General features: G+C 56.1%; 2 protein-coding genes across 4 annotated transcripts in view; one reads left to right on the plus strand and one right to left on the minus strand.

The window, feature by feature from the left end:
* Window positions 1–15639, plus strand: part of CSTPP1 (centriolar satellite-associated tubulin polyglutamylase complex regulator 1) — a 209210-nt gene extending 193571 nt beyond the window's left edge. The window contains exons 5-9 of one of the 2 annotated variants that reach the window (XM_019974819.1): window positions 8020–8105; window positions 9767–9962; window positions 10829–10938; window positions 13096–13159; window positions 15349–15639. In XM_019974819.1, coding sequence (XP_019830378.1) covers window positions 8020–8105; window positions 9767–9962; window positions 10829–10938; window positions 13096–13159; window positions 15349–15508 — 616 coding nt within the window. In that variant the 3' untranslated portion in view covers window positions 15509–15639. Of the gene's footprint in view, window positions 1–8019; window positions 8106–9766; window positions 9963–10828; window positions 10939–13095; window positions 13160–13384; window positions 14119–15348 lie in introns of those variants that run through there. The other variant, XM_019974818.1, reaches the window with a different exon arrangement.
* Window positions 15573–26121, minus strand: ARFGAP2 (ARF GTPase activating protein 2). 2 transcript variants are annotated; one of them, XM_019974813.2, is made up of 17 exons: window positions 25971–26121; window positions 25681–25799; window positions 25121–25193; window positions 24468–24599; window positions 24297–24377; window positions 23215–23296; window positions 22859–22915; window positions 22189–22230; window positions 21794–21846; window positions 21252–21388; window positions 21019–21150; window positions 19087–19215; window positions 18873–19007; window positions 17872–17998; window positions 17627–17720; window positions 17395–17513; window positions 15573–16915 (listed from the first exon to the last, which is right to left on the minus strand). In XM_019974813.2, the coding sequence occupies exons 1-17, from the start codon at window positions 26040–26042 to the stop codon at window positions 16895–16897; spliced, it is 1605 nt and encodes a 534-aa protein (XP_019830372.1). In that variant the 5' UTR covers window positions 26043–26121; the 3' UTR covers window positions 15573–16894. The 2 variants fall into 2 exon arrangements, with proteins under 2 accessions (XP_019830372.1, XP_019830373.1); XM_019974814.2 differs by lacking the exon at window positions 22189–22230.
* Between the last annotated feature and the right edge of the window lie 439 nt (window positions 26122–26560).

Below are 26560 nucleotides of genomic sequence, written 5' to 3' on the forward strand. Positions count from 1 at the left end.
CTCTTTTGCGTCTGGTTTGAAAACCCTGGTCAAGTTTCTGAGGCCCTGTGTTCTCAGTGAAGATATCCATCGATCTCACGTCACAGGATCAATGGGAGAAGAAAGTGCAATACCGGATGCAAAGCGCTGACCAAGCAAGCCCTTACTGGACGCCGTGTAGCTGTCATTGTTGCTGCTGCCCAGGCTCTCTGGGTCCAGTTTCTCAGGCACTGCAGGGCAGGGGGCGTTGGGGCCCCCCGGAAGTGCAGCCCAGAGCCCAGGGAAGACCACAACCTGGACGCCCCACGCTGCTCGGAGGGCCTGGACTGGAAGCGGCTCGTGCAGCACAGGGGGGTCTCCAGTGCAGCCCAGCGGGCCGGTAGCCCTAAGGAAGTGTCGCAGGAAACCGTGTTAATACCTGGAGAAGGCAGCCAGGCTGTGGTTTCGCCCTCGCTCATGGCCCTGACATTAAGGCAGACTCCACAGAGGTGTCCCAGGATCCCAGACAGGCCTGGAGACGCCCTTCACCCTCACCCATGAACGGCGCGGCTCATGTGACCTCCCAGAGGAAGTGCCGGCATGGGAGGCTTCACACCAGCCCCAGAGCCCCCCAAAAGTGGACTTGAAACAGGATAGCTCGCTTCCGCCTGAGAGCCTGTGCCCAGCCAGGCACTGGCTGCACTACCTCTGAGCTATATTTTTATTCGCTATTTTGAGCTCTTCCATCACCTGAAACCAGCTAGAACACACTTATGGGTGGCCGCTAACACTGATTTTGAGTGATTACTATGTATACCAGTAATATATAACAGTAGAATAGACGCAGCGTATCACCATATTGAATCTTCACCAGAATCCTGTAAATTGGGAACTAGAATTATCTCCTTTCTGCAGATGAGGAAACTAAAGCTCCGAGAGAAAAACGTGACTTGCCGAGAAAAGGAAGCTTGGGCAGGGAGTTCTAGAGCTGGTGGGATTGGATCCCGCTGAACTGCAAACAAAACAAAACAAAACACGCCTTCTGCCACTCATCCCAGGGATGCTGACCTTTAAGGGGGAATAGGAAGTTGGCAAGTCGCAGATTCAGGCTGAAAACTGTTGTTTCGTTGGCACCCACCTAACATCCAACCAGCCAGCCCATCCCAGCTGTTGGAAGTCAGCATGGGAGGGCGAGAACAGCCAGCCCCCTCGGGACGGGCTCAGACCCTGCCAAGTGCTCTTTTCTTTCTCCATTCCAGCCTCTGCCCTGGACTCCACCCTCCACATGTTTCTGCTCAGAACCAGCCTCTCCTTCTCCCCCAGAGCCCCCTCTCTCCAGCCCCGAGGCCCAGCCTGCCAGGGTCCCTCCCCGACCCAGTGGATCTGTACAGACTCTCGCTGGCAGCCGCTCCCTGCTGGCTCCCCTTCAAAGCCAGAGCCGGCCCCTCTCCTCCAGGTGTCAGGAGCAGCTGGCACATTAGCAGCAGGCCGCTGGCAGGAAGGGGTGTTGAGCCAGGAAACTCCTCCTCCTGACCCTCAAGGGGGTGGGGCCAGGTTTGGTTCAGGGTGGAGCCGCTGTCAGTGGGGTGATGGGCCTACAGCCTGGGGTCATCACAGTCACCACAGGCAGAGACAAAGCTGCAGCCTCCTGCCTGCCTCTCCCCACAGTTGTGAGATCCCGGTGCCAGATGCCCAGGACTTACGGGTCAGAGCGCTAGCCTGGAGATGGATGGTGTGGCATTCGATGTTTCTAAAAGCACCTTTTTGTGAGGTTTTTCAATAGCAAACTTCTCCCCAGTGAGAATCAGAGTTACCAGAAGCTGTTAGTTCTCTCTGCCCTTGGGATGCCCTTCTGTCAGAGGTAGAAGTCCACTCAGACTTTGGGGAAGTATTCCGCTTGAATATCTCCAGCAGCAGGCAGCTCACTTGCTCACAAAGCAGCCATAATCCCAGAGCTGGGCATCTTCCAGTCTCCCAGAACCCTGTGACGTCTCCCTCAGAGGCAGCCCTTCAAGAGCCACGGCCCAGCGCCACTTACCCTTCATCCTCTCTTCCCACTAAAGGATCTAAAGGCAGTTGTTAGCCTGACATCCTGGTTTGCAGACTCTGCCTCACCGACCCCCTGTTCTGTGACTCTAGCTCATCCCTCTTAAATAAACCGCCCAGAGCCGAACGTAGTGCCCAGATGTTACCTTGCCAGGAGAAAAGAAAAGGGTACCACACCTCTGTTAGTTATGCGTTCACACTTTCCCTCTCATTCAACTAATACTGGCTGAGGGCCTACTGTGTGCCCCCCCCCACGCTGGAGCATCATGGGGGACTGACTGGGGCCTCCTATGAGTCCAGAAAGGTGAGCGGGAGCCAAGGGCAGGGCATACAGGCTCATAAGCCAGGATAAGGATGGGAGACGTTGCTCTAAGGACAAGGGGAAGCCCGTAAAGGGTTTAGAACAGAGTTGTAAAACAGTCAAATTCGCATTTTTAAAAAGGTCTTTCTGGGAGGAAGGAGAGGGTGAGATGAATGGAGAGAGTAGCATGGAAGCATATATACTACCATATGTAAACAGATGAAAAGTGAAAGTGAAAGGCGCTCAGCCATGTCCGACTCTTTGCGACCCCGTGGACTATATGATCCATGGAGTTCTCCAGGCCAGAATACTGGAGTGAGTAGCCTTTCCCTTCTCCAGGGGATCTTCCCAACCCAGGGATCAAACCCAGGGATCAAACCCAGGTCTCCCGCATTACAGGTGGATTCTTTACCAGCTGAGCCACAAGGGAAGCCCAATAGCCAATGGGAATTTGCTGTATGATTCAGGAAACTCAAACCCGGGCTCTATGACAACCTAGAGGGGTGGGATGGGGAAGGAGGTAGGAGGAAAGTTCAAGAAGGAGAGAACATAGGTAAACCTAACTGTGGTGTTGAAGAAGACTCTTGAGAGTCCCTTGGACTGCAAGGAGATCCGACCAGTCCATCCTAAAGGAAATCAGTCCCGAATATCCATTGGAAGGACTGATGCTGAAGCTGAAACTCCAATACTTTGACCACCTGATGTGAAGAACTGACTCATTGGAAAAGACTCTGATGCTGGAAAAGGTTGAAGTCGGGAGGAGAAGGGGACAACAGAGGATGAGGTGGTTGGATGGCATCACCGTCGCGCTGGACATGAGTTTGAGTAAGCTCCAGGAGTTGGTGATGGACAGGGAAGCCTGGTGTGCTGCAGTCCATGGGGTCGCAAAGTGTCAGACACAACTGAGTGGCTGAACTGAACTTATGGCTGATTCATGTTGATGTTTGGCAGAAACCAACACAATATTGTAAAGCCATTATCCTTCATTTAAAAATAAATAAATTTAATTAAAAAAAAAACCAAAACTCTTTCTGACCACAGTATGGTTACCCAATTAGAAGGAGGCAAAAGTGTTACCGGAAACCAGGTAGAAGGTCGTCCCGTTGTCCTGGAAGAGGAGGTGGACGTGGGCATCAGTGGGGGCCTTGGAAGTGGAAAAGAGTAGACAGATTCTAGAGAAATGTCTGGAACAGGACTGATTGGACCAGGTGATTGGTTGATATGTGGCGGGCAAGAGAGGGCATTTCCTGGATGTCAGGAGGACTCCCAGGCTTCTGGCTGAGCAGAGGAGCATGGCTGTCAGTGACAGCTGAGACCCAACTGGCTTCTCTGGCAGCCAGGCCCACTGCTTGCAGTCAGGAAAACACTTCAGTCCTACGTGCACGTGCTGCCAGGGATCCAGCTACCTGTCCCCAGAGAGAAAGCCCCTGCACCGCCTGCCTCCTCCAACTAGCCCCATCCACGCGTCAGCCCCCCGAGAAGCAGGGGTCAAAGCAGAGTGCACGCCGGGCTTGCCCTGCTTCACCCTGACACCTCCGAGGCCTGTGCCCTCTCTCTTCCCCAGCTGCCCACCTCAAAAGAGGGAGCTGGCGTCACAGTCAAGACTGGCTGCTGACAGCGGTGGCCAGCTCTGGGGCTGGAAGGGCGGGCCCTCTGCAGCTGACAGTCCTGGCTGTGGCTGAGAAGGGGAGATGCTTACGGCAGTTGGCCTGGCAGCCCTGGCGTGGCCGGGAGCAGGCTGTTCAGCAAGAATGACCGCTTCTGGAATTAGATGGGGCTGGTGACTGTGCAGCTTTGTGAACGCACCGCCTTGTGCATTCTGAAAGGGTAAGTCCTATGGTATTGGAGTTACATTGCAATACAGCTCTTCCTTGACTTGCAAGGGGGTTATGTCCTGATAAAATCTACTGTAAGTTAAAAATATCAAGTCAAAAATGCACTGACTACACCCGACCTACCAGAGATCATATCTTAGCCCAGCCCTACCTCAGCTGTGTCCTCAGCCCACAGTTGGACAACATCATCTAACCCAAAGCCTGTTTTTTCATAAAGTGTTGAATCTCACATGTAATTGACTGAACACAGTACTCAAAATGAAAATAGAATGGTTGTCCATGTCCCACCCTTGTGACTGCACAGCCGACTAGGAGCTGCCCCTGCCCAGCATCACAGGAGAGTACGTACCTTGCATTGCTAGGCCAGGGAAAGGTCAAAATTCAAAGTCAAAAATTCAAAGTTCTTCTTGCTTTCACACCATCATCGGTGTGATGATGACCTGTTGGGGACCGTCTGTATAAAATAAGTAAATAAATAGGTGAAGAGAGAAATAGTCAGACTTCTCTGATGGCCCAGGGGTTAAGATTCCGAGCTTCCACTGTGGAGGGCACGGGTTCGATCCCCGGTTGGGGAAGTTCTGCATGCCCGTAGCATGGCCAAGAAGAGAGAGAGAGAGAAATAGTAAAGGGAGGTAACTGCTATAAACAGGAGCACCAGGTCCCAGGTTGATGATAAACAAGAGGAGCCAAGTAACATCTTCAAAGGCTTTGGTTCCCCTTCGTGGTTTCCTGCTTGGGGATGTTCTCAGCCCAGCACTCTTCCCTAGCAATTAACTTCAGGCCATTCTGGTTCTTGGCTGTCCCGGGAATTGGGGCAGGAAGGAGCCAGCACTGCCTTCTCTCCTCGGGGGGCCTGTCCCTCCGCTGTGGGCCGGGGAAGGGAGGACATTGAGGTTCTCCCTGGGACTCTGGAAAAATGCACTCTCCCTCTGCAGTTTGGGGTGCCTCTGCTACCCCAGCCCCCTCTCCCCACCCTCTGTCTACCTCTCTCGCCCCTCTGTCCCCATCCAGATATTAAAGTCTGGGCTTTGTGCCCTCTCTCATCCCTTTTGCCTGCCCATTCTGCTCAGGTTATAAGAAAAGAGGTAAATACTTGGCATCACCGACGCAATGGACATGAACTTGGGCAAACCCCAGGAAATGGTGAGGGACAGCGAGGCCTGGCCTGCTGCAGTCCATGGGGTCGTAAAGAGTCAGACTCGACCGGGTGACCAAACAACAGCTAACTAGGCCTAAGTCTCAGCTCTTCGTCCCAGGAGCCTCTGCCAGAAAGACTAGGGCGCCCTCTTGTGGCCATTAGCAGCATTGCTTGTTCCCACTCTGGCCTTGAATTTTTTTTTTTTTTTCCTAGAGGTAATTTTAATGTTGAATTCTGGAAGTTCAGTTCAGTTCAGTCGCTCAGTCGTGTCCAACTCTTTGTGACCCTATGGACTGCAGCATGCCAGGCCTCCCTGTCCACCACCAGCTCCCGGAATTTACTCAAACTCATGTTCATTGAGTTGGTGATGCCATCCAACCATCTCATCCTCTGTCATCCCCTTCTCCTCCCGCCTTCAATCTTTCCCAACATCAGGGTCTTCTGGTAGAGGAGGCAGCTTTTTTCTTCCCCAAGAGGTACATGAGAAACAATTAAGGCCCTAAGGTATAGGTGAGAAGAAAAAAAGATAAGTTAGGCAGATAATAAACTAAGAAATAAAATGCAGGTGATTGTATCCTGTGAAAGAAAGAAAGTGAAGTTGCTCAGTCTGTGTCCAACTCTATGACCCCATGGACTGTAGCCTGCCAGGCTCCTCCGTTTATATCCTGTATCTTTATTTTAAAAGAGGTGGTGAGACCTAGTAGGAAGCAAGCCCATGACATGTGAGTAATGTAGTAAATTTACCAGCTGTACAACCTTATTAAGCTGACTTCTCTGAGACTTAGTCTCTTCACCTGTAAAATGGAATAATCACAACACCTGTCTCATAGGATTGTTGTGGGTAAAATTTAATTGTTGTAATCGTTCAGTCGTTCAGTCATGTCCAACTCTTTATGACTCCATAGACTGTAGAACACCAGGCCTCCCTGTCCATCACCAACTCCTGGAATCCACCCAAACCCATGTCCATTGAGTCAATAATGCCATCCAACCATCTCATCCTCTGTCGCCCCCTTCTCCTCCCGCCTTCAATCTCTCCCAGCATCTGGGTCTTTTCCAATGAGTCAGCTCTTTGCATCAGGTGGCCAAAGGACTGTAGCTTCAGCATCAGTCCTTCCAATGAATATTCAGGGTTGATTTCCTTTAGAGATGACTGGTTTGATCTCCCTGCTGTTCAAGGGACTCTCAAAATTTAATTAACGTAAGTTAAATACCTTGTAACTCAGGGCTTCCCTCGTAGCTCAGTTGGTAAAGAATCTGCCTGCAATGCAGGAGACCCAGTTTGATTCCTGGTTTGGGACGATCCCTTGGAGAAGGAAATGGCAACCCACTCCAGTATTCTTGCCTGGAGAATCCCATGGATAGAGGAGCCTGGAGGGCTACTGTCCATGGGGTCTCAAAGAGTCAAATATGACTTAGCGACTAAACCACCACAGGTCCATCCAAATACCTTGTACGGTGCCTGCCATGAAGTAAGGACTCAGTAAATCCTGCCTATTTCTATTGTTATCGTTATTACACCTGGAGACTAGATGTAGGAACCATCTCTCTCTTCGGGGAGACCTGAAGCCAGGCCTTGCACACTCCCAGGGGCGCTGTCCACATCATAGTCTCTCTAAAACCCCTTCCCCAGAGGCAAAAAATGCCTGCAGTCTCTGGAGCTGATCCAGTCGCCAGTCTGGGGACTCTGACCCAGTGAGGTGGAGAGAGAATTCAAAAAACCCATGAAGGAGCAAAATAAGTTGGTTTCTTGGGGTTTTTTGTTTGTTTGTTTAAGGAAAGATAGGGCCCAGTCAGAAACAGATTGGGCAGGGAGGTGGGAACTCCCTGACGGTCTGGTGGTTAGGACTTTGCACGTCCACTACAGGAGGGCACAGGTTCGATCCCTGGTCAGGGAACTAAGATTCCCACATGTCTCATGGCTGGAAAAAAAGAGAAAAGAAACAGATTGGAAGCCCAGCTGCCCGTCAGTAGATGAGTTTGGCATAAGGATGGAGCCCGGCAAGTGCTCATTTCCATCTCTTCCTGTCCTCTCTCCAGCTAGGGCCTGAGCAGAGTATGAAGGGGGCTTTGGTCCGCTCCCTCTAGTGGTCACGGGATATTCTTCCTGCGAGAAGCGGGGAGGGGGCCACCCTGTGCGCATGGACAGCGTGGAGGAGCAGCGGCCGCCTGGCGTCACTGGACCCCCTCAAGGGCAGGCCCCAGGATGTATCCCCGGCCCTCTGTGCCGCCCATGCCCCAGGATGGAGGTGCCTATGGCCCGTCTGGCCCTCGGTCGCCTATTAAATCTCGGGGCCACTTGCCAAGACTCTTTAAAGCTCTTGGCTGTTCTTTTTGCCTTTGCCGATCAGCTGTATTTATTCTGAACTAAATGGTCCTTGCCGCAGGATGAAAGGATTTACTGCTGAAGGATATGAAAAGAAATCTTGGCTGCATTACAATTGCACCCCCTCCTTGCCACCCCCGCCCCCCCACCAGCCCATGTTCCATCCACTTGCTGGTGCCACAGAGACTGAAGTGGGAGCCTGACCCCCCACGCCAGTTCAGTTTGGTGGCATAGCCCAGTTAACAGAGAAGTGCGGTGACAGGGAGGAGCTTGTCTGGGGGAGCCATCTCTCCTTGCTGTCCCAAGGGGGACTGGAGCCCCAAGAACGGCTCACTCCAACACCCCTCCATCACACACACGCACGCGCACACACGCACCCACTCTCTCTCATATTCTCTTTCTCTCTGCCCCTCAGGATTGTGCTCATGGACGATGCCATGGACTGCTTGATGTCTTTCTCAGATTTCCTTTTTGCCTTCCAGATCCAGTTTTACTACTCAGGTGAGAGTCTTCCGGGCCCCCGCGGCTCCTGTGGGACTACAGTCCCCCACTCCCGTCCGCCCTGTGGCCCCTCCGCCTGCGTCTCTGGCCCGCACTTTCTGCGCCGCCTCCCTTCATGGCGGGCTTCCCCGCAGGATGTGCCGTTCTCGCCGGTGGTCACAAGACTCGGCCCGCAGGGCCGACCCACTCAGCCTCCTCACGACACGGAAAGCCACGGTGCTTCCCGCCAGCGGGGGGACACACATCAGTTTAAGTGACAGCCACGGTCACACCACACCGGCACACGCTGCTGCGGGGCGGTGCCCGCGGCGTTTCCCGTTAGCGAAGACGTGCTGCGGGCCGGGCCCAGCGCTAGGCACCTTCGTCCTCACCGCAGCCCTGAGGGGCAGGTGGCCCTTTTAAGGGAGAAGCGGACAGAGGGGAGCTGCCAACGCGCCGGGCTGCCGGGCGGACCAGAGGGCCCGTGCCGCGTCAGCGGGGTCGGAGGTCTCTCCCTGGGCCCGACGCAGCCCTGTGAGCACACAGCTCATCAGCACACGCCAGTCCTCTCTCACACTTCCCCCTCGCCCCCCTGCTGCCCAGCAAGCACCAGCTGCACCCCGAAATCCCAGGTGGAATAAAGATGGCTGACTGGATGCCAGCACACACCGGCTCACACATGGCAGCGTCCGATGGAATGCTGGGCCCTGAAACTGCTGACTGTGTCCATCAGCAAACTTGTTTCAAACAGGCTCTTCCAGTAAACAGGGCTGGCTGTCCTTGGAGCCTGCCCGTGGCCTTCCGCCAGCGGCTGGCCCTGGCCGGCCGCAGCCTCACTCAGGTGCCGCTTCGTGTCCTCTTGAGGGCGGCCCCAGGGCCCGGTCAGGCAGGGGCCGCAGTCTGGGGTCTCGCCTCCTGCTCTCAGCAGCTCCCGGCGTCCATTTCCCATTTCTCTGAAGCTCTTGGGCCCTGGAGAAGGAGCAGCCGTGTGTGGAGACCCTGTTCCCCTCACCATGTGTCCGGGCTCTCTCCTCACAGCGCCCCCCAGAAAAGGCAGCCGTGGGGAGGTGGGCCGTAAGTCCTGGCTCACTGACGAGGGCTCGGGGACTAACACCTGAAAACTAGTTCAGCTGTTTAATAAATCAGCAGTTCCTAAGCTTTCCTGCATGGGTATCTCCAACCTGCTTCCCTTAGTCACAGAGGCAGGTGGCCTCACAAGAGAGGTTTGCCAGGAGGAATGTGTGCCTGTTCACCTTTTACGTTTTTCAAAAGTATTTATTGGATTTTCTATGCACCAGGCACTCTGCTGGGTGCTGGGGGTGGGGAAGGTGGACACGGCACGATTCAGGCCTGGGGACAAGATCTGCCATCCGAGCAAGGAGACAAAGCGAACCAGTCACACACAGATGCCCTCACTGGATAAGCACCCAGAGGAGTCCGGGTTGCCTGAAAGTATGTCACGGGGTCTCACCTGGTCTAGGAAGAACTGCCAGAGGAGGGGACGTTCGCGCTGAGACACGTGTCATCTCTCCTGAGCGTGGGCCATGAGGGCCCCTGCTCCCTGGATGCTGTGCATTGAGGACTTGCTGGGAGATGAGCTGACCTGAAGAGAGAAGGGGCGCATGGTGAGGGGATCCAGGGTGCCCTCCCACCTGACCCGCGCCCCTCCACCCTGTACGCAGAGTTCCTGGAGAGCGTGGCCGCCATCTATCAGGACCTGCTGTCGGGCAAGAACCCCAACACGGTGATCGTGCCCACGTCATCCAGTGGGCAGCACCGCCACCGGCCTTCCACGGGCGAGGCGGGCACACCAGAGGGCGTGGAGGCCTCGCTGTTCTACCAGTGCCTGGAGAACCTGTGTGACCGGCACAAGTACAGGTGAGAACCCACCCCAGCCCCCGGGGCCGCGGGCGCGGGCACCGGCTCGGACCCCCAGCAGGCTCTTCTGACAGCCCAGGGTTCCGAGGCCCTTGACGGTCATCATATTGAATGTGAATCAGCCGCCATTTGCCCCCCATCAGTCCAGGCTGATGATTGACAGGCTTCCCAGGTGGCTCACGGGGGCCAGATTGCTTCCATTTGGGCAAGACCAGCTGTTAATGACCAGCTTGGGCCCCTTCTTGCCAGGAGATAGATTGGTCTTGACTTTTCAGAGAGAAGGAGAAAAATACCCACCGTGCGCAGAATTCACCCTCCAGAAAAAGAGGGTAGCTGTCCTGTGTAGCACAAAGTCCCCTTGGGGACAGAGCAGCCAGCTTGTGTCTCCTCCGAGAGGAGGCATCGCCCAGCGCCCTTTCCCCATCCCCCACCCCTGCCAGTGAAGCACCAGTTGGTGAACATGCCAGCCTTTCTGTCCACAGTCAAGGCCTTGCTCCAAGAGTTCTGCCAGGCTCCCCAGGGCCTTAGGGTTCCCAGGGCAGGCAGGTTCCTTGGTTTTCACCCTCCTAAGGGCTTCCCAGGTGGTACTAGTGGTAAAGAATCTGCCTGCCAAGGCAGGAGATGCAAAAGATGCAGGTTCGATCCCCAGGTCGGGAAGATCCCCCTGGAGAAGGAAATGGCAACCCACTCCCGTATTCCTGCTTGGAGAATCCCATGGACAGAGGAGCCTGGCGGGCTACAGTCCACGGGGTCCCAAAGAGTTGGACCCGACTTAGCGGCAGAACACAACCTCCTAAGCCTGAAGGTCTGGATGAGAAGATGGCGTCAGACTTAACTAGTGTTTGAATCTGTGTTGTCCCCTCTAGCTGCCCACCCCCGGCGCTGGTCAAAGAGGTCCTCAGCAACGTTCAGAGACTGACCTTCTACGGCTTCCTCGTGGCCCTCTCAAAGCATCACGGGATCAACCAAGCCCTAGGTAAGCCGGAGCCGGCCACCTCCGCCCTGACAGCAGAAGGCCACGTAGGAGCCAGAGTATTGGTGGACAGAGTTCCCACAGGGGACGCAGATTTGCCAGGTCTGCCTTGACTTCTCAGGGTTGGACTCTGAGGCCTCTCCCACTCCCGTGCTTACAGATGGCCTCCCCAACCTGGGTCCTGCCCCGACATGAAGCAGCCTCCCCAGGGCAGAGGCATGCTCAGCACCCCCCACCGCATAGGGTCCCCGGCTCTGCTGTGGGCACTGGCCTGCAGGCTGGGCAGACACAGGCTATTTAATAAGTGGCTCCGGAGCTTATATTTCAAAGAGGCCTGAACCCTATTTGTAAGCAGGGCAAAGGTGTGTCTTGGGAGACCTTTTTTTCCCATCTGGAAAAAAAAAATTCTTACTAGTCTGACAGGGAGTGGGGAAAAAAGGGCGGTGGTGGATGGAGGCCGGCTCCGCCCCAGTTTTTCCTGTCCATCGTTTCATCCTCACTGGTCCGCCTTCTCCCGCCCCCTCCCGCATGTGCTGCCCTCCCGGGGAGGGGCCACCAGGCTGACATCACCACCCACAGAGCTTGAGAGGGTTCTTCCTATTTTTTAAACAAGAAAGAGCACATCCGCCCGCTGTTTTTTTAAACTGTTTATTTTTTGGCTATACTGGGTCTTTGTCGCTGTGTGCAGTCTTTCTCTACTTGGGAAGCCGGGGCTCCTCTCTAGTTTCGGCACACGGGCTTCCCTTGGCGGTGGCTTCTCCTGCTGCGGCATGCCAGCTCTAGGGCCAGTGGCCTTCAGTAGTTGTGGAACGTGGACCTTAGTTACCCGACCAGCAATGCCGCTCACATCCCCTGCAGTGCTGGGCCAGTGGGAGACGGAAAGCAGCACAGGGTCTCTGTCCTCACCTGCGTCTCCCGTGTTTGAAAGAGAGACTTGAGCTACCCCAGGTGCAGCCAGCTGTGGAGGGAGGCTGTCCTGTTCCCTTAGTCCTCAAGGCAACACACACACACACACACGCACACGAGGGCTCCATCAAACACAGCGTGATCACCACTAACACCAAAGGGGCCAGGAAGCATCATCTGAAAAGGTCAGGAACCGTAGAACCAGATGGACAATTTTAAGATTGAGGATTTCTGGGGACCAGTGCTGTTCACTAGCTTCTGGCCAGGAGTGCGGCTCTTTTCTCGTTTGCTGGTAAGAATCTATCTCCAGACTCCAGCTCTACCTTCACTCCCACTGTTAACAGCCCCAGGGAGCACCCCGGACCCCTCCTGTCACCTTTCCCGATATCCCGAGAATGACTGCCCTGGGTTTGTAGCCGAGGAAACCTGCAGTGATCTGTCAGAGAAGGGATAGCGCCCCTCCTGGCGGCTCGTGGCCAAGGGAGGAGAGCTGGGTCTCATCCTGACCCCGCCTTCCCTTCTCGCCCTGGGACCCTCCCGGGAGGAGCTGAGACAGCATGTTTGACCATTCTGTCCCCAAAGTGGGATCCCCCTGATCTAGAGGCACAAAACTAGGTAACTTCTGGCCTTTGGGGCCTTGGCCCTGTCCTGTGTCTCTGGCTCCTTCTCAGCACAGTACCTGGAGCCCCAGGAAAGGACTAAACCCTCAGCACCAGCTCATGCATGAGTGCTAAGTCCCTTCAGCCATGTCTGACTATCTGCGGCCCCATGGACTGTAGCTCACCAGGCTCCTCAGTTCAAGGGATTCTCCAGGCAAGAACACTGGAGTGGGTTACCATTTCCTTCTCCAGGGGATCTTGCTAACCCAGAGATGGAACCCGTGTCTGTCTCGTCTCCTGCACTGGCGGGCGGGTTCTTTACCACTAGCACCACCTCACAACATCCCATCTAGTCTTGGAAGGAGATCATTCTCTTTGTGCAGTGACCTTGAGTTTTGGGGCTGTCTCGTAGTTATGATCGGGGAAGGTAGGAAGGGGGTTCACTAAATTTCTCCAGCAGCACCTAGGGCTTACTGCCCCCAGAGAAGATCTCTTAAACCTCTGTTCCCTGAATCTAGATCAGCTCTCCCAGGGTCAACAATGTAGGCAGACATGACGAGGAGGGGCACAGAGGCAGCCACTACAGGGGGATGTCTGGCTGAAGCCTGGGTGGAGGACCCTCAGGTTAAGTTCTGTGCCCCCAATTATTCCCTAGGAGCCTTACCCGACAAAGGGGACCTGATGCACGACCCAGCCATGGACGAGGAACTGGAGCGGCTGTAAGTGTTGGGTGGGAAGATGCTGCCCCCTTGTGGGCACGAGACCTCAGTCAGATCAGAGCCCGACATGGGCCACACATCACTTGTCCGTCTGTCAGGGAAGGGTTGGGGGGCTGGCAGAAGCCTGAGGCAGAAGCCCGTGGTCTCACACGCAGAGTGAGTGAAGGGGTACTGGTCTCTGGACAAGAGGCACCTCGCTCCCTCTGGGCATCTCCCCTTCTTCAGGCTGGCACAGATCCCAGGCCTGGTCACCTCGGTCACTGCCGGTCCAGAGGCCAGCTACCTGCCTCCCCGGACCCCTCCCCGGGTTGGCTCCCCCTGGAGACCCCTCCATCATGCTCGCAAAGTGGATGGAGAGAGCGATGGCTCCACTGAAGAGACAGATGAGTCCGAGACTTGACGAATCTGAAGGGTCCTGTCTACAGCACAGAACCCAGCCCTGGGTCCAGTTCCCAGCTCCCCACCCGCTCACCTCCCCACCCCCAGAACCCCAGGCATCTCTCCTCCCACTCCCTGTGCCAAGCTGCCCTCCACTGGTGAGAAGGCCAAGTGACAACCCTAGCCCAGAGACCCGCCAGAGAGGTGCTGATGAGCAGCCAAGCTACAGTGACCCTAGAAAGTTAACAGCCGACTTTCTCCCGTCAGCCTGCCTTTCACCAGGCCCCAAGCTGACGGTGGACTGAGCTGAGGCCACGGGAAGGGTGACTGGGTTTTACCCTTTTGCTGACCATCCCCATCTCCTCACAGCAATCCCAGAACCATGCAGTGCCTTGCATGGTCAAGGGTGACACCCAGTGATGCGGGTATTAGGATACAGCCATGGTAGCCTTCTTCTGGAGGACTAGCCACTAGCCGTAAGATGGAGGGTGGGCAAAAAGAAATTTCAGAAACCGCTTCAAGTCTCCTCTGTGTCTAATAGTTAAATATGTGAAACAAATAAAGTCCCTTGTGTCTGGTAAGTGGTGAGTCTAAAGCCATGAGACAGGGGTGAAGGGAAGGGGTGTTTGAGAATTTGGTGCCAAGTTCCAGCTTTTTCTGGCAGGACTGGGAAGTTGGGGGACACAGGACCACTTGACCTGGAGACCTGCCTCAGATCATGAGCAAAGAGGGACTCACCAGCTGCACATGAGCTCTGCCTTTCATGGGAAAGGTGGCCACAGCTGGACAGAGCTTTCAGGAACAAACTCAGATGGTTCAAGGTCAGGTGCCTATAACTTGAGAGACTGGCCACAAGGGGTTGCCATCACAAATTCATTAAACATTTTCTAAGCACCTGCTCAGGGTTAGGCCAGTAGGGATGCAGCTGTGAACAAGACAGGCGGAGGAGCACCAGCTTCCAGCCAAAGCTGGACAGTAAGACGGGTGGTCTGCAACTTCCAGGAAATAAAACCACCCCAGGACCCAAGCAGATCAGGCTTCCTTCTCTGCAGCTGCCAGACACCCACATTTTTCTTGGCTCATCCCTGCCCAGACCCACACCCCCTGGAGAGTTACAGGACTGGCTCCCACAGCTCTGCCAGGCCAGGGCCCAGCCGTTCCAGGCCACATGGTGAGCTCTTAGGGATCTGCACCCTCCAGCTGACTGGGAGCCACTCAAAGCCCCTGGCTGCCTCAGTCACCCCGGGGGGCTTGTGTACAAGGCCCACGACCACACCCCTCCGGCCCACGACCACACCCCTCCAGCCCGGGGGCAGGGCAGAGAAATCTCTTTATGAGCACCTCCCGAGGATTCCAAAACTTCTGATGACTCCGCACTTAGGACATCGCTGCCTTAGAGCCCTGTGGCTGCCTCCACCCATCCGTTCTCATCGCCCACCTCCCAGACCAGTGGCTTACAACTGTCGGCCGACGGTGGCAGAGCTGTTCCAGGAGTCCCAGCCGGGGGAGCTGCCAGGCCACGGGTTCACACGCACACATGCACACACCTGCCTAGGGCTCCATTCAGGTTTTTTTTCCTAACGCCCCTGAGACAGACAGACAGACAGACACACACACACACACACACACACTGACACACACACACACTGACACACACTCTCGCTCTCTCCCCCACCCACCCGAGACACCCGCCCCCAGCCAAGCCTACTGCTGGGCCAGTGGCAGGGCTGCAGAGGCTGCCCGCCCGCGCACAGCTCTCAGGGTGCCACGAAGGACCAACTAACGCCACCTCTTTCCCCCGCGTGCAACAGGGTGCTGAGGTGGAGGCCGCACCGGAGCTCGCGGCAGCACAGGGCCAAGGAGCCAGGGGCCTTTGGCTATCAGAGGAGAGACAAGCTGGAGGCCCTGCAGACAGTGCCCCCCGCTTCGGCACCAACGCCCTGCCTGTATCAGTGGGAGCCCAGAGAGTGAGGCCAGGGGCCTGCATGGGGCAGGGAGGCAGGATCCCGAGAGGACACTCCTCCACTCAAACCAGCAGAGACCCAGGGCCCCGTCGGGGCTTTATTCGACACCACTTTGTTTCAATACAGTCCAGAAAGAAAGTCACGTCCCTTTGGGGAGGGGTGCTGGGAACAGCGGTCTGCAGCGCTTGGGAGCCCAGCCCCCGTCACGGTGGGGGGACCCGGGCTGCCAGCAGCAGGGGCAGGTGGCACCAAGGATGGCACAGTGTGTGGCCCAGGGCCAAGACCTGCCGCCCCGCAGGTGCCACGAGCTCTCCGTGGGGGGTGCTGCCCAGGGTCCTGAGGCCAAGATGGTGCAGAGGAGAAAAGCCGAGCCCAGGAGCCTGCTTCCATCCCACGCATCCTCTGCCTCCTCGGCCAGCACTACGTTCACGGCATCCAGAGCAGAGCCCCGGGCAGAGCAGACACCATGGCCACCAAGCAAGGGAAGAAGGGGCAGAGTTTCCGAGGGACCGCGGTCCACCACGGATGGCATGGGAGGACTCCCTCACACCCGGGAGGAGGACTCCCTCACACCCAGGAGGAGGACTCCCTCACACCCGGGAGGACTCCCACACACCCGGGAGGACTCCCACACACCCGGGAGGACTCCCTCACACCCGGGAGGAGAAGTCCTCCGAGCAACCGCTGTAGAAAGGGTCAGCGAGACAGGAGAAGATCACTCAGGCCTCTAGTCTGATCCCAAATGGAAGCTTTAGGTACCGGATCAAGCTTCTAGCCCTTCGCAAGTCTTAGACAGAGGGTCCTTCCCCTCCCCTGCCCTCTCCTGGTGCCGGAAGAGACCACAGGAGCAGCAGCACATCCACAGCCTCCCACCCTGGAGGCTGATCTACAGCAGAACTCTCCAGACCTCCTGCCGCTTCCAGAGCCAGGAGCCAACCCCCGGGACCACCTGGAAGGATCCTAGAGCCGGCAAAACAGCCTTCCACTTTTTACTCTCCCTCCTCGGGGAAGGCCTGAACCCAGAATAAGCCATCCTGAGGGAATGCCCTCCCCTCACCCCCAGGGTGGCAGGCCAAGTGAGCAGCAGCGTGGGGGGCAGGAACAGAAGCACGGAGCACACAGGGTGGGGTGTGTGGGGAGGGGAACGAAGGGCCCGATCTCCAGGCAGAGGTCAGTGTGTATGGGGAGGGGAACAAAGGGCCCAATCTCCAGGCAGAGGTCAGGGGCCGGCACTGCCCCTCCCTCACCGGAGCTCCTCGCAGGCCACCCCACTCACACCACAGGCATAAAGTAACAACGCCTCCCTAGCTTCCACAAGGCAAGCATCCCAGGCTGAGGAATCGTGAGGTTTCTGCTACTGCCACCACCCAAAGTCTGAGACACGGAGCCTGGGTCAGTAGGAACCGTAGCGATCCTGGGGATGATGAAAAAAAAAACCCAAGTCAGAGTCTCTGACCTGCAGCAGCTTCCCAGCGAGCACACCCTTCCCCAACACACCCCAAGGGCTGGGGGGCTGCGGGGAGGGGTGAGTGAGGGAATCAAGCGCCCATCTCACCCGTGCAGAGACTGTCTCCTATTTACTGTGGCCCAGGAACGGGGTGTGGTCAGACCCCCAGGGGCCCACCCTGCCTGATCTCACAGAAGCTGGAGAGGGAGGAGAGACAGCACAGAGGAGCAGTGTGGGGGAGATCAGTGTAGACACGACACCATCTCAGGGAGAGGCCCAGCCCTGGGCCCAGCTCAGAGGGAGGAAGCTGTCCTCCAGGGAGAGAAGAGGCGCCCTCTTGGGCTGAGGGCCACCCCGGGGCTGACTCTGGACGTGGTGGAGAAAGCCGCCTTCTCAGCACTACCCTCCAGTCTCCTCCCACCCCAGGCCATGCGGTCCAGACTCACCTGCAAAGAGTTCATCACGCCATTGGCCAGCACGGCCATCTTCCCGGCCACAGACTTGACGCCCTGCTTAAACTGGGCGATGTCAGCCGTGGGCAGCACATTCCCCAGGGACACGCTGCCTGTAAGCGAAGGGAGGGGGTGACCCAGCGCCTGCAGGAAGCCCTTCCCAGCCCACAGGGCCCTCCCGCTCGGTTGGCAGGCCCTCCTGGGGCCTACTCCGCCCCGGGCCCACCTGCTCCATGAGCTCCATCCACGTCCCCGAAGAGGTCTGACGAGCTGATGGCGCTGCTGCCCGAGAGCTGCTGGAGCCGGGACCTGGCTTCATACTGTGGCGGGGAAAAGGTGAGGTCTGTAGCTCTCTGCACCGCTGACCCTAGGATTCTCGTGGGCCAAGCCACCCAAGTGCCAAAGCCCAAATAGCAGGGCAGACAGTCCACTTCTGCCTGCTGCCTCCAGGCTCAGGGTGGACCACCTCACCTCAGTATCCACCTCCCGCCCGAAGAACATGTCGGAGGAGATGGCTTTAGCTCCTGCAAATTTCTGACGTGCTTCACTCGACTCCAGGCCCGAGCTCCGGCTCTCCACTTCCCTCCGGTTGGTGACTCTGAGGGGTGGATATGGGACAATGGCTCTGACTCTCCCACTGCCTCCAGGGAAGTGTCCCTGGAGCGCTGCGACCCTATGACTACCCGAGGCCCCCCCGGGGGCGCTCCCCACAGTCCCGCCTGACTGCAGCTCTAGACCGGGCCCTCTCTCCACACTGAGGCCACGACACAGAGAACCTCTGTTCCCTTCGCTAGGCAGCATGGAAACGGGTTGGAGGGGCCAAGGCTTCCGCCCCAAACCATGAGGATGATCCAATTCTCAGGCTGCCTGGGTTTATACCTCCTTTCTTGGTGTGATTATTAGTACCACCCTTTTACTCTCAAAAGCACCTCAGTCTGGCTGAAAAGGCGTAAGGTCACTGCCGCCTGACCCTGGCACACACACACTGAGCTTGCTGTGTTGTCAGTTTCATTTAACCCTAAGGCGGCCCTGTGAAGTTATTAGTTATGTCCCCATTTTACTAATGGGTTATTTTCAGATATTTATCAGTTAAGCATTACCCAGGTCGACATGGAATATACTTTTTAAAAATTCCCAGATGAGGGCCAGAGACACATCATCATCGGGAGGTCGGGAACCGAAGCATAAAATCAGGCTCCCCTGGCAGAAAAGGACCTCAAGCACAGCAGGCTAGTTCAGCCTCCTGAGACAGGAGCACTGCTCAAACCCAGGCCTGGCTCCTGCACTCTCCAGTCTGGCAGCCACTAGCGGCTATCCAAATTTATTTAAATCAAGTTAAAAACTCAGTTCCTCCATTAACACTGGACACTCCTGAAGGGCTCGGGAGCCGCGTGCGCAGTGGCCAGCACACCGGCAGGGCAGCTGCAGAGCGCGGCCACCAGCACGGGGCGTCCTAGGGAACAGGCCTCCACCTTTCTGAAACGGGCCGGATGCTGGAAACGGTCACTTCCGGCTCCTTCTCCTCCATCCTGTCCATACCCCAGGCAGTGTCCGTATCCCAGCGGGAACCGAAACTCTCCCCCAAGGAGAAGGGGTTGTCCTTGTACCTAGGGAGACAGTAGAGGGGCTCAGAGAACCTGAGTGGGGAGCACAGCAGCCAAGTCTGCACCTCAACAACAGCCTTACTTTGGAGGCCCAGAGGCGAAGGTGCCAACGTCGTCAAATAAGTCCAGCTGCGAGCGGGAGGACTTGGCACTCACTGGGGTTTCCTGCTCGATCACCTGCATCTCAGACAGCACCGAGTGCGAGACGGAGCTGCAGAGACAAGTGGGGCCGGGGCAGGAGAGCAGGGGTGGGCATCCGTGTCGCCGCACAGAAGGCGCCCAGCCGCGAGTAGAAACCTGCTTCTCCCTCACTGAGCACCACCCAGAGCCTTCCCCTCCCTGCGCCTGGGGCTGGGCGAGGCCCCGCAGGGAGTGCTAGAGCCTGTGCTGAACTGGAGCGCACCTCCCGTCAACGTATCAGCTCGTCTTCTCGAAATAGGGTTTCCCTGACCAATGACCGTCTGCCTAATCTCAGTGATACTATGCACCAAACAAGAGCGCTTTCTGTCCTCCGCCTGCTATACCATGAGCTACATCCTTCACCGTCAGGGACACAAACGAAAAGATGGAAAATGCCCCAGAACCAGGGGAATGAGTCTAATGGCATCACAGGATGAGTTCTTACTTAACCCATCCTTTTTTTGTTGTTTTAGAGAACAAAGCATTTCAAAGTAGAGAGTCCAGCCTTACGCACTAAGGCCTGAATCTGCCATGTGGTTTCCTAGGGGGAAGAGGCAGTGAATTCGGCAGGCAGCGCCGACTCGTGACACCTCTCTTCCCTGCTGTGTGACAACTCCACAGAGGCAGTTTAAGGACTAGTTTCATTTAAATAAATTCATTAAGATGTACAGCTTTTGGCTGGCAGAACTCCACGGAGTGACTATTTTGCTACAGAGTTTTAAACAGGGTAGGCTACGTTTAAATAAGATTCTACTGCACACAAAAAATAAAAAAAATTAAGTATAACCTTTAACCCAGTAACTCCTGAGACCAAAACAGGGACGAGAAAGAGACGCAATCTGGAGTAAAACTGTGTCTCCCTGATCAGCTGTGGGTCACACTAGCAGGGCACGGACTGACAGGGAGTGACTGGATCCGCCTCGCTGCAGCCTGGGCGATGGAGCAGAGACACCAGCTTTCTCTTTCACCTGAGGAGCACAGTATAATGGCTCCAAATGCTAAGTATGAAAGAGTTCTAGGTTCAAAATCTAGTTGGACCAATTACTAGTACTTTGGGCTTCAGGCAAATTGCTTAACTGCTCTGAGTCTCAATTTTCTCATTTGTAAAAAGGGATAAGAGTACCTCCCACGTAGGACTGTTGTGTTTAAGTAAATAAAGCCACTGGTGAAGCTCACACCCTGTGGAAAGGAGCAGCCGCCACTTGGCACAAGCTCACTGGAGCCAGGGTTTCTCACTCTGGCCCTGCCAGATATGCCGATTTTTAAGAAAAAAATCTCGTATTACTGAAATCTCCAAACACTCTCAGTGTAAAGCAGACAAAACACCTAAGAGAACTGGTGAGCAGCTCTTGTTTTTGTTTAAGAAAACCACAGCAACCTAAATCCAGTGGTCCTGACACAGGAAGGGCACCACCCAACCAGGGCACCTGAGAGTCTGGGAGTACTTCCAGGTGTTACAGGAGCTGTCAGCACTAATGGCCTTTAGAGGACAGGGGCCAGAATACTCAAAGCCCTGTGATTCCTGGGAAGACCCTCAGAAAGAAAGAACTGTCCTGCCATCCTAAGAGCTGTTATCGCCCTCATCAAGAAACACGACCCTGGTCTCTCGGACGTTCGAAAGAGCACCTGATCCTGTTTTGACTCGTTCAACAAATACTTGGCGAGCACAAACCTACTACGTGCCAAGCACTATACTAGGCGCTTGAAGACAGTAAAAGCAAGGCCATCTATTCAGCCTCAGAGGAAGACTAAGCTGAGAATACTAGGAAGAACCTCCAGGGGTTCCCGGGAGAACAATGGCATTTCCCTGCTGCACCCCAAAGCTGAGCCTCACCTTCGGGACACCAGTCCCATGCCCAACCTCTCGGCCTGCTCTCGCTTCTTTCCTTCCAGGTTCTGTAGCTTCTTCTCCTCCTTCTTACGGTCAATCTGGAGCTCCTGGTAGGCCAGACGCATGGAGGCAACCCTTCGAGGGAACGAACATGCCAGAGTTCAGCACACATTCTGACCTGTCCTGCCTGCCCGCCCAACCCCACGTAAGCTGGGGCCTCTCTGGCAGACACACACATGGACTCCTCGGCCTGCTTCTTGGCATCAGCCACCTGCTGCTCACGGAGCTTCTCTGCCACCTGGGCCTGCCGCTCAATCTCGCTGAAACTCTGGCTGCTCACCTTCTGGGCCCCTAGGCCCTTCTTGGCACCCAGCTGGGAGGAGAATCATGTGATGAGAGCTTTGCCAACCACAAAGTCCTCTGTCCCCTCCTCCCCTCCCTGGCATGGAGGGGACACCCCTAAGGAAAGGGCTCCTTCTTAAAGTGTTTATTAAAAAAAAAAACAAAAACAGGAGCCCATCCACATGGTAGAGAGGCAGAAGAGGGGCTCTGCCTGGAGGCAGGCACGAGGCGGCCCACACAACCCCAGCGGAGGCCCAATGCTGCCAGGCCCAGGATGAGCCAAGCACCGAGGCACACAGTCTCGCTCTTGACAGCCCTTTCATAGCTGAGCTGCAGAGAAGCTGTGCACCTTTACCAAAGTCACAGTCATCTACCAAAGTGGCCGGGTCTGACCCCAGCCCCTAACCACCCTGCCATACTGCCTCTCCCCACCTACCCCCTTCTTCGCTGCTGCTGGCTTCTTCTTGCCAATGAGGGAGGTTTTCGGTTCTGTGTGAGGAAGAGGGTGGGGCATGAGCAGAGACAAAGGGACTTCGGAGGCGGCAGCTCGGTCCACACCATGCAGCTTCGTGGCAAGAACTTCTATGAAGAACAGCTTCAGGCAGAAAAACGGAGAGCTGCCACCACCAGCTCCAACCAATGGTGTCAGGACGTCCAAGCCAAGACGGACACGGTTAGGGGCGGTTACTGACTCCCAGCACATGGACGTAAGAACCCAGACCTGAAGCACCAGAGACAAAGGCCCTGACCCAACACAAAGACTGCCAGGCCGGGGCGGCGCCACACACAGCCTCCGGCATGCAAGGGGCTCCAGAAGCAGCGGGCGGTTACCTCTGGCAGGAAGAACCCCTTTAGGTGACAGATACATGGACTCTGGAGAGAAACAGATTCGTGGCTAACAGCAGGCCCTACCCCAGAGCCTCCATACAGCTCCCAAGCCCAGAGGCCTCTACGGAGCCTCACTCCAGACCAGGCCACACCAGCCTTCTCACAGGGTCGTGATGGTCACTCTGCTGGTTTCCGGTCCCAACCCCTAAAGGTCAACAAAACCAACCAGGGCAGCAAATGGACTGTTCACCCTGAATTAAATCTGAAGGACATCAAGAAGAACAGAAAAGAGCCAAAAGGCGAGGAACTGGCTGAGAAAGGACAACGTCACCTCTAGCCATTAACAGCTCAGAGCTATCTCCCTGTATCATGAAATGGACCAGACAGGCCGATCCTGCGTCAGCCCCCAGGTCTAGGTGTCCAGCCTCATACTGGCCAGACCCAGGCCCACTCTGAAGCAGACCCCAGGCCTGGGACACCAGCCGCCAAGGGCCTGCTCTGAAGTCCCTTTGGTCAACGTTGAGGCCACAGCTTCAATCTCAGGCCCCACTCCAGAGACTAGAAGTTCAGTCTTCTGGGACCTCAGTCCACACAGGCAGCAGCATATCTGAAAAGAACCCCCGCGGCCCACCCTCTCCCAAGGCACCCCACTCCTGCCAGCTGGTATACTGACCCAGAGAGGCTTTGGGTGAGGTGCCAAGCAGGTCCATGTTGGGGCCATGCTCCGGCTCTGTGGATGCAATGGTGGGAATTAGGTGTGACACTCAAAACTTCCAATGAGCTACCCTTAAAAAGTGACGAGGTAAGAGCAGAAGCTCAGCTTTCTTCAGCAGCTTTCCTCAGCTTTCTGAGGCCACCAAATAGAAAAGGAATTCCTACCACTTTCCCCAGAGGACTTAAGTGACTCCCAGCCCACCCAGAGATAAAGGAGACTCCTCGTTTCCATTCCCTTGGTCAGGTGTCCCACTCCGCTGCCCCAAGCCCTTTGCCAAGACCAGGGTACATGGCTGGAACATGGGCTGAACTCACGTGCCAGGCCACTGCTCTCTGCAGATGGGGCTGGCTGCTGGGTCTCTGACAGGTCGGTGACTGGTGCATTCCAGGCAGGGGGCTGAAAGAACCAGATGACAGAAGCCTCAATGAGCCATTCCTGCTGGTAAAGAGCGCCAAGTACCTTGGGGGTACAAGGCCCTACTCCAAGCCCATGAGGAAAGGAGATTGGAGGTTAGCAAGTAAAATTATAGTTGCTATTCACTATGGAGGGCTTCCCCAGAGGCCCAGACATTAAAGAATCCGCCTGCAACGTAGGAGACCTGGGTGTGATCCCTGGGTTGGGAAGATCCCCAGAGGAGGACATGGCAGCCCAAGCCAGTATTCTTGCCTGGAGAATCCCCATGGAGAGAGGAGCCTGATGGGCTACAGTCCATGGGGTCGCAAAGAGTTGGACACAACTGAGCGACTAAGCACAATGGAAGAAAGCAAGATGAAACTACAGCCATCACCACCTCTTCGATACTTACACCCAGAACCCATTCCCCTAATTGAATAACAACAAACAAAGGCACTCATCACGTGCCAGGTACAAATCTAAGGGCTTTTCACGTATAAATACGTTTTAACTATCACAACAAACCTATGATGTAAATAGTTCTCCATCTTTAGAGACTGAGGTTTTAACACGTTAAGTATCTTACCCCACACTAGAAAGGCTAAGCAGAGCAGGGATCCAAACAGAGAGTCTGACTTGAGCACCCAGCACCAACAGAGGAAAACCTCTGGGAGTGGGTTGCTTGGGAGGAAATCCTTTCTCATAGGGGAAGAATCCAGCAAAAGTTATTTGGGTTCCTGGTATCTCTTGAGCCTTCAAGAATCTTCTCATCCTCCGTAACTCCCCAGTTTATAGGGTTCTGTTCATAAGGAGGGCCATACTGCACCCCTGTTCATGGAAGGAGGAAAAAGCCGGCTTTACCCAGCAGTGGGCCCCACACATTCCCCATAGGGAATATCACACCAAGGCAAACAGGATCCATGCCTGTGACTGTGGGCCTTGGCCTCAGTCAGTAAACCACCTGTCAGGAACAACTGTGGGAAACATTCCTGTGGGCACTCACTTGAGTGTGTTCCAAGAAGAAATCGGACTCCTTCTTCTCTGGGGAGTGACTGGGAGCAGTACTCACACTGTCTGTCCAAAGCTAGAAAGGAGAAGGCACCACTGAAACACAGGACTCTGAACATGCCCACTCCCGCCACCCCGACGCCAGCCCCAGGGAACAGGCACTCACATCAGTGCCATGCCGAGCCAGGGCCGCGCTGCCCAGCTGCCGGATCTTCTCTCGGTACATCTGGGCAGCTCGACTGTTATACTTGGTGTTAGCATCATTGGCTGTGCATCCATGTTGGCGGAAGAAGGCTGTCTGGTGAGCAAAGAAGCGAGAACATGCTACAGATTTTCCCAGAGCAAACGAGGCGCCCCCCCCCACACACACACACACGCAACAGCCCTGTTATTACTCGAAGAGGGTGATGCACACTACTGACACCAGCAGCTTTTCACAAAGTTCCTCAGAAACTCCCGCAAAATAACACAGCATGCACCCACTAGGATGAATGTCCGAAGCCTAACCCTCACTCGACTCTGCCTGAGAACAGCATGATACACCCACTCTGCCCATCGTCCCTCCAGGCCAAAACCCAGTCGACCGTGGAGACCCCAGCGCCATTGGCCTCTCCCCAAGAATGTCTGTCCCGGTTAGTTCGAATCCAAAGCCCCTTTAAGAAGAACAGTGACCAATGTCCAAGTTTAGAGAACAGCGTACAGAGCTGCCATAGACTAGAGAACCCTCTGAACAGAGAAACAGGGCCTCCAAGAAGTCACTGAGAAGTCAGTACCCAGACAGAAGAATGGGGGCAGAAAGATGGTAAGAAGGAGCTTTACCGCATTGGCATTCCCGCCGACCTGCATACACCTCAGCTGGAACCAGCTCCAGGTGGAATCCAACTCTGTGGACCTGTGTGCAAGGGCTGTGTGTCACCTACCAGCAGGTTCCAGGAGACGCTTCCCTGAGTGACCCACACCTGTCATTTGGCCCCGGGTTGCAGTAGGCACCCAAAAACATTCACCAGCCACCACCCCATTTCCTCCACTCTACCCTGTCCGGGAGAACTCTGCTCTACCCTCATTTAGTCAAAAGGGTACTAATTATTTTCCAGATGCGAAAGGAAATGGAAGGTTGGACTCAGCGTTCCTCTTGAGGACAACCAGAGTCTCGCTCCAGCGTATCACCAACTAGATCAACGCAGGTAACTCTTCCCCCTGAACCAGGAAAGAGTTCTGAGCCAGACACGGAGACGAACCGCCAGTGTAACAAGAGGCCCACACCGGCGGTTCCCTCGCGTGAGAGTCTGGCGAACACCAAACTCAGCGCGGTCCAAGTCCTGGCAGCTCACTCTCCCCTGCTGAGCACTCAGTCCCGGCCGGCCGCGAGGAGACCCCACCTGATGAAGCTGAGATGGACGCCCAGGGAGCGATGCACCCCGGAGCAGTCAATGCACAGAAAAACACCGTACGTGATGCTGGCCCAACTCGGATTCTTAGCGCCACAGTCGAAGCAGGCCTGGGCAGAGAAGGAGATGAGCGAACGGTCAGGGGCCTCGAGTCGAGGCCGGGCGCTGACAACCCAGGAAGAGAAGCCCGCGCCGGCCCCTCCCCGTCCCTCAGACGCCAGGGGAGCCGGGAGAGACCCTCTCGGCGCCCCCCGGGCCCCGCACGCCTCCCTGTCTCGCACCTTGTTGGTCGGAATTGCGCGAAGCCTCTTAAAAAACGTCTGGATCTCGGTCTTGTTAGGCTCGGCCGCCATTTTCTCTCCTTCCCAGAACAGCAGCGCGACCGACGGGTCCCGCTATGGGCCAATCCGCGGCCTCCAAGACGGGTCAGCGGGCGGGCCTCAGCGGAGGCCGGTCCGCCGAGGGGCGGGGCGACCCGGCCCGACGCGGGCCAACGGGCGAGCAGCCGGCGGAGCGTGCGCCGTGACGTCAGGGGCCCGGGCTCCACGCGCGCGCGCCCGAGTCCTCGCAGCGCCACGCCGGAGCCAATCCGCGGGCGGGGCGGGGCGACGGCTCGCCCACAGGCCCAAACCGCGCCGCCCGCGCGCTCCCCAGCCCCCCTGGGGGCGGGGGGCGGAGCCACCTCCCAGAAGCGTGTGTTCTGCGAGGCTCGGCCCTCGGCCTCGGTTCGGGCCAGTTCCCGACCGGTGAGTAATGATTAACAGTCCCTACCAAACACGCGGTGCCGCCGGCCTGAATGGGAAGATCAACTGGCCGGGCCCCCAGCTCCGCTCAGAGCTCAGCTCCTGACCTCCACGCATCCTCGGATGGC

Source organism: Bos indicus, chromosome 15, assembly GCF_029378745.1.
Source record: "Bos indicus isolate NIAB-ARS_2022 breed Sahiwal x Tharparkar chromosome 15, NIAB-ARS_B.indTharparkar_mat_pri_1.0, whole genome shotgun sequence".
Taxonomy (NCBI): Eukaryota; Metazoa; Chordata; class Mammalia; order Artiodactyla; family Bovidae; genus Bos; species Bos indicus.

Excerpts from the sequence above, each read along its gene's own strand:
- ARFGAP2 (XM_019974813.2), bottom strand. The coding sequence starts at position 26,042 with ATGGCGGCCGAGCCTAACAAGACCGAGATCCAGACGTTTTTTAAGAGG. Across the intron at positions 22,231-22,858 it reads CTCACCCAAAGCCTCTCTGG|AGTCCATGTATCTGTCACCT; the intron begins GTCAGTATACCA and ends GTTTCTCTCCAG. Across the intron at positions 17,999-18,872 it reads ATCCGGCCCGTTTCAGAAAG|AGTCACCAACCGGAGGGAAG; the intron begins GTGGAGGCCTGT and ends TCCACCCCTCAG.